The sequence below is a fragment of the Peromyscus leucopus genome, chromosome 10 (assembly GCF_004664715.2).
Source record: "Peromyscus leucopus breed LL Stock chromosome 10, UCI_PerLeu_2.1, whole genome shotgun sequence".
In the NCBI taxonomy this organism is placed as follows: Eukaryota; Metazoa; Chordata; class Mammalia; order Rodentia; family Cricetidae; genus Peromyscus; species Peromyscus leucopus.
In genome coordinates, this window is record NC_051071.1 from 81751688 (window position 1) to 81759149 (window position 7462).

General features: G+C 38.4%; 1 protein-coding gene across 1 annotated transcript; it reads right to left on the reverse strand.

Moving 5' to 3' along the window:
• Positions 1 to 1411: 1411 nt before the first annotated feature.
• Gk2 (glycerol kinase 2) lies at positions 1412 to 3312 on the reverse strand. Its single transcript, XM_028873192.2, has one exon. It carries the CDS (start codon positions 3241 to 3243, stop codon positions 1579 to 1581), a length of 1665 nt encoding a protein of 554 aa, XP_028729025.1. The 5' UTR covers positions 3244 to 3312; the 3' UTR covers positions 1412 to 1578.
• Positions 3313 to 7462: the final 4150 nt, after the last annotated feature.

A 7462-nucleotide genomic window follows, 5' to 3' on the forward strand; every position in this document is an offset into this window, starting at 1 on the left:
ACTTTTCAAAGATATTTCTTTCGTGAATTTATATGTACTTAAATCTGTACAAAGTTGGAAGTAAATTGGGTTAGTTTCAACATGGTCTTTGGTGGCAAATAATTCATTCACACTTGAAAAAAAGTCATTGTCAGTTGGCATGTTCTATGAATGTCCACTAAGTCAAACTGATGGTATTATTAAAATATTCTATACTTTCCAATTCTCATTTGCATGTCCTATTGTGATATTGGACACAGAAGAGATGATGTTGAAATCACTTGCTGCAATTAATATTTTATTTCTTTCCTATCTACTACATTTATGCTTTAATACATTTTGAAGCTTGATCATGTTTCAAGTGTTTAAATATTTAGGATTTTTATGAACTATGATGAGTATACCTTTTTGTCTTTATCACTGTAAAATAATCTGGTTTATGATTGGTAACATTCATTGTTCTGAAATTTGCCTTTAAGCACAGGAATAAGCACTTCAGATTTCTTTTGATTAATTTTAACATGATGTATCTTTTTCAATCCTCCCTCTTTTAATATTTGTTTTTGTATATGTGTAATGCTTTCTGGATGAACATACAAAGTTGAGGCTTGTCTTAACGTGATAATCTTGCTTTTGATTTTGAATAATTGGACCATTTAAAGTTAGTGTGTTCTTCAGCATGCTTATGTTTAAATATTTTCTTACCTATTATATATTCTTTTTTAAATGTTTTATACTCTTTTGAGGATCAATTGAGTATTTTATGACTCTAACTTAGATATTTAAGTGATTGATAAAAATTTCCTTTTACTTTATGGTTTGTAATATGCATTTTAAAGTATAATTTAAAATATCATACTACAAACATGGGGAGCTTAAAACTTACACTTACATTTATTCTTTTGCAACCTTTCCTTTTATTCTTAGATACTAATTGTTTCAATAATCTCCTTCTGGAAAATAATACTTGCTACAGTAATCTACAGCCTTTTATTTTTCTGCTTAGATCTAAGATAGTCAATAAAAAGTACAGTATATAAGAAATAGTAATGAAATCATATTATTTCAACATAAATTATATATTCTATTTTTTAAATTTTGATGCTAGGATGTGACACATATGTTTAAGATAAAGTACTACCATTTTAGGAAACTTTTTTCTTGGTAAATAATATGTATACATTACCTTACACATATATGCCTATTTAACCCAAAAGAGTTGCATCAGTAGTGGTCAAGACATCCCTCCTCTGACTTACTGGCTGCCACGTGCTTTGAATTTATAAATGGGCTTCTCCATATGACATAGAGGTACATGTTATATGTTAAATAAATACCGAAAAAGAAAAGGAAAACAGTAAAGTGATTTTTTTCCCTTCCTTCATGACAACCTTAACTATTGATGTTAAAAACACATGAGATTTTACATATCCTTTTTTTAATGTGATCTCTTTATTTTAAGTTATATTTGTAGGGTCCTCATTGGTCCTGTAGCAAGTGGTTTATAAATAAAAAATAAACCTATAATAGTGACCTCACACTAAAAGACAGAATTCATTCTATAAAAAGCTGTCACTTCTTAGGAATCTATGGTTGAAATTACTCTTCAAAACTTGCGACGTATCTTGCTCCAATTAATAATGTCATGCTAGTCACTATAAAAAAACCCAAGGGCAGACAAGAGAAGACAGCACTGTTGCCATTTTCAGGAGCCTTGGCTGTAACCCAACCCATTGATTTCATCACCGCTCTCTTCCATGTTGCATAACGAATTTCACTTTCTGTGGCTTGGATTTGTGGTTCATACCGTTCCATCAGGACTGCAGACATATCCTCAGGTTCAAGACTCCAAACATCTACCCCTTCTGCAGCTCCAGCTGCCATGGCAGCTCCCAGGGCAGTTGTTTCAGGCATAACAGACTTTACTATCGGAATGCGTAGAATATCTGCCTGTAGTTGCATAAGAATTTTGTTGTTGGTCATTCCTCCATCTACCTGCAAATGACTGAGTGGAATTCCACAATCGCGGTTCATGGCATCCACAATCTCTCGAGTTTGGAAGCAAACAGCTTCTAATGTAGCAAAAGCAATATGGCATTTATTGGTGAACTGAGTGAGACCACAGATGATCCCTCTTGCACTGGGTTCCCAGTAAGGTGCATATAACCCTGAAAAGGCTGGGACGAAGTAGCAGCCATAGGAAGTGCCTGCCTCTTTTGCAAGTTTTTCAACTTCGTCTGCGGTCGTTATAATTTCAAACTTGTCTCTTAGCCAGCGAATAACAGCACCAGCTATTGCAACAGAACCTTCTAATGCATAACATACTGGCTTCTTTTTGCCTAGTTTGTAAGCCACTGTGGTCAGAAGGCCATGTTCAGAAAACACACATTTCTGGCCTGTATTACATAGTAAGAAACATCCTGTTCCATATGTGTTTTTGGCTTGACCTTCCTGGAAACACATTTGTCCTACTAAGGCAGCAGATTGGTCGCCCAAACATCCAGATATTGGCACGCCTTCCAAGGCCCCTGATGTCATCAGGCCATAAATCTCAGAAGAACTGCATACGTTTGGGAGAATGTTCATTGGAATTTCAAAAAAGTCACAGAGTTCTTTATCCCACTCCAAAGAGTGGATGTTGAAAAGCATCGTTCTACTAGCATTTGTTACATCTGTGCAATGGACGCCTCCGTTGACGCCTCCGGTCATACACCAGATGAGCCACGAGTCGATGGTTCCGAACAGGGCTCTGCCTTCCTCAACAGCCTTCTGAATGGGTCTTAGGTTGTCGAGCATCCACCGCAGTTTCACCGCACTGAAATAAGTGCTCAGGGGGAGACCGGTCTTAGACTTGACAAAGTTGCTATTTCCTGGGATTTTCTTACTGAGACTCTCCACAGTAGACTGGGTTCTGAGATCTAGCCACACCACAGCATTGTAGAGAGGCTCTCCCGTGAACTTGTCCCAGATCACAGTGGTTTCCCGCTGGTTGCTCACGCCGACAGCCTTGATGTTGGAGATATCAATGTTCACTCCAGCAAGTTTCTCGCAAGCTCTCGCTATGCATTCATAGACAGACTGAAGGATTTCCTTGGGGTCTTGCTCCACCCATCCTTCTTGTGGATACTCTTGTGTCAGTTCCACACGATGATGGCTAAGAAGTTCTGATGTTTTCGAGTTGAAAACTAGAAAGCGAGTGGAGTTGGTGCCCTGGACCACCGCTCCCACCAACGGCCCCACAGCTGTTTGCTTCGAGGCGGCCATGAGCCTGGTTAGTGGAGTCTGCAGCTCAGGGACCGTTTCCCTGGTGATGCCAGTTTGGAGGAGGCACAACAGCCAGTCAGAGACGCTGGAGTGCGCAGGCGCAGCTGCCTGCCTAACAGCTTCAGCTAACCTGTTAGTCCCTCGCCCGAGCCCCGCCCCTCGCCTCTCCATGTCATTTCCAGGGATTTATAGGAAAATACTTAGTATGTGCTTCACTCTTGCGTGTGTGGATCTGTATTTCTGTTTTCTCTCCCTTTCTGCCTGTGAATTATCCTAATCATTTCTTATAGAGCAAATATATGGGACACAGATTCTTCCAACATTGAAAAGCATTTTGTCTTAATACTGAAAGCTAATTTGTCTTGGGTATAGAATTCTAATTTCCTCTCTCATGCCTTCCGTTTAAGAACCATGGAGCAGTTACTCCAATAACTTCACTTCCTGTTTTAGGTGTGTTTCTGTCATTCTTGTTTTTAGTTTGCTTGCTTTTACTCTACTTGCAGAATTTTCATCGTTGCTGTTTGGTTTTGGGGTGTGTGTGTGTGTGTGTGTGTGTGTGTGTGTGTGTGTGTGTGTGTGTGTTATTTTCCATTAGTTTTATTGTGGTGTGCATTATGGCGTTTTTGTTGTTTGTTTTTGTTTAGTTTTCTGTCCTTTCTGTACTTGGTGTTCACGGTGTCACCTATCTGCAGATTCACAGCTTCCATCAAGTTTGGGAAATCCTGGCTATTATTTCTCCAAATAGTTTCTTTGCTGTGCTTACTCCTTTAATGTCTCAAACCTCATGTTGAATCTGTCTTACAAGTTCGCTGGCATTCTCCTTGTTATAAAAAGATCTTTTCTGTCTGTATTTAAATTTACAGTTTATAATTGCTCTGTATTCAAGTCCACTGCCCTCCAGTGTCTAGATCTGCAGTTAATTCATCTGCTGTATTTTTCCACTTCATGTGTAGCTTTCATTCCTAGAAGTTTATCTTGGGGATTTTAAAACATCTACTGAACTTTTCTTTCAAATGTAGAATATGGTTAGAATAGCTTTTAACTTCATTTTCTGCTAAAACTTGTGTCAGTTTCTATTCAATTTTGATTTATTAACTGTCTTCTTGTGACTTGTATTTCCATGATTCTTTGCATGTCTGATAATTTTTAATTAAATGCCAGGCACTGTGGATTGCTTACCTGGCTGCTGGGCACACTGGCTCCCTGTTGTGTTCTGAGATGTCGGTAAGTCACCTGGAAACAGTTGCTTCTTCCCAGCTGTCCTGTTTTATTTTAATTATTCTTTGATTGCTTCATACATATAAACAATATGCTTAGATCATATCTACTTGTTCCACTCCGACTCTTCTCAAATCACACCATCCCTCTTCCGACTTTATCTTCTTTTAATAACCCATTGAGTCTAAAATTAATCCGGCCTATATAGGTTCATGGATGTAGGGTCATCCACTACACTGTAAGCAACTTATCTTAGACCATCCTCATAAAGAAAACTCATTCTTCCTCTTCAGTAGCCATCGGTTGACAATTTCTCTTCAGTTAGGAGTGACACCATATGAACCCCTTCCACTCAACTTGTTCCCAGGATCTGAAGAAATCAAGATGGAAATGACCTGGAAGTTTTCTCCCTCTGGGTGCTTTAGAATGAGATGGTCCTACATAAGTTGCTGGGGGAGAAAAATTATCAAGTCTTAACCCGGCTGGGGACTTAGAATGCTAGAAAAATGACAGATTTAGGCAGATATGAACATTGGGGCAATACTGATGTACACATTATGAGGGGAAGCAACAGTTTTCAAATGGGATTTTAAAGGCCACCGCCCAGGATGTAACTCATGCTTAGAACTATAAACCTGCCCAAGAAGCCATAGCTCAGGCCATAGGTTCTAGGAAGAACCTACTTTTTTTTTTTCTAAATGGACATAGTATCAGACTCCCCTCTGAATTCATCTCTCTCTAGTGCAGGTCTAGTTGCTCATCAGAAGAGCTGCTTGGGCAGTGTACAGTGGCTAAGACAGAGATTCAGAACTGACCTCCGCACAGAGAAAAAGTGACTGGGGTGTTCATCACACCCTGTCTCTCCCAAGGTTAAAAACACCAGAGGGTGAGCGTGAAAACACCCTAGAGTGTGATGGGGAAGAGCTACACAACCGTCTCTTCTGGGTATGACAGAGCCGTTGTGTATACAAACTCCCAGCTGTTTGGGTTCCCTGCTTAGAACTGTACAAGTTCAAGTCCATAACATTCCAGCTTTACTGTGCAAAATTGTTAGAAGAAATATGGGCCCTGCTCAGCCTGTGACTGACTGTTCTCCTTGGGGTAAAGGCATTTATTTTTCTGTGAACTCTACACAGTGTCCAAAGCAAATGATGTTTTGTGGTTTGTGGGAAGAGTCTTAGCTCCCAGTCCTGGACTGATATCAGGCCCTGTTCTTCTTAACCTTCTCCTGTGCATCTTTTTGTGGCATCAAGCGATTTCTTCAAAAAGAACACTGATCAGTACTCAGCTGAATACTTTGGGTGCTCTCTGGAAGAGCCCCAGATGTTTGCCCTACACAGCTCTTTTTCCCTCTGTGTGCTCTGAACTAAGTACCTTAGTGTCTCTGAAAGATCAGCTCAGCATCCTTGTTATTCCCTTCCACTGGGCTCCACCTGGGTGACACATCCCTATGTTGAGGCTCAAACCAAGACAGTGAGCTAGTAGTGCCCACATCATTTGGTTCTCACCTCTCAAGACTCACTTTTCATTCCCTGGCATTTAGCACTTTATGCAGAACTGTCATGAATTTTATAAATGATCTCTTATATTTTTGTTCACTTTTATTCCATGTTGGCCAGAGTAAATATCCACTGAATGAAAACTTAAAATTTTTTATCTGTGAAGTTGGTGATTAAAAAAATATTTAATTTCCTGAGTGGTGGTGGTACACACCTTTAATCCTCAGCACTTGGGAGACAGAGGCAGGTGGATCTCCAAGTTTGAGGCCTGCCTGGTCTACAGAGGGAGTTCCAGGACAGCCAGGGCTACTCAGAGAAACCCTGTCTCAAAAAACAAAGACACAAAACATAAAATATTTAGTTACCTGTTAAAATTTATTTAACAATCAGTTAATGGTAGCAATTTGTATACTAGGGCATAGATTACATCTGACTTAGCTTAAAGATAAGACCGATTTATTCCTAATGAAAACCAAACAGAGCAATATAGTAAAATAACAAAATGAACTGTGGTACTATTATTTCACTATTTTAACTGGATTTATTCTCCATTTAAGTAAACCCCTCAGTGGTTATAAAGTGAGACAAAGAAAGGTAGAATTACAATGCAGTTTGGATGGTAAGGAAGGATCAGGAATGGTCCAGACTTTCTCCATTGTGTCTCCGTTCACTTTTCAAAAAAGTCTACCAGAGCCACTTGTGAGATATTGTACTATGTCTGTCTGAATTTTCATGCCATATAGTGTGTAAATTGCATTAATTTTTCTTACCATGTGTTCGACAGTAGTAAGACATTTCAGGTACAAAATTATAAATATATAAGAAAAAGATTTAATCCATTTTTCTTTATATCCCTTCTTCCTATTCACACCAAAATATGCAAACAATGTTCTCATCCCTATTAGTTATTAAGTTTTAGACTGCCTTTAAGAAATTTCTCTTGGGGCTGGAGAGATGACTCGGAGGTTAAGAGCACTGGTTGCTCTTCCAGAGGTCCTGAGTTCAATTCCCAACAACCACATGGTGGCTCACAATGATCTGTAATGAGATCTGGTATCTTTTTCTGGCTATTATACATAACAAATAAATATTTTAAAAAGAAAAGAAAAAAGAAATTTCTCTTTATGTACTTAACTATAAAGCCTTTTGTTCTGATTATAAAGAAATGGTTTATACAATTTCACTGATGATAAGTTATAGCCATTAAGTGATCAAATAAATGTCACAATTCAGTTTTAAAAATTGACTAACTGGCTTAGTTTCTTTAACAAAAACTGACAAAGAATGCTTTTCAGACAACTGAACCGAAAGTTAAAAAGTTTAAACTTCCCAAATGATCAGATTATAGTAGGTAACAGCACGCTCAGCTACAACTCCTTCTGAATTTAAAATCTTTATCAGTATCCACATTATAAAGTTTTAAATTCATCCATTCATTCAGTAATTTAACAAATATGTTTTGAGGGTTGTTATACATGAGTTTTATTGTAGGCAATAATACA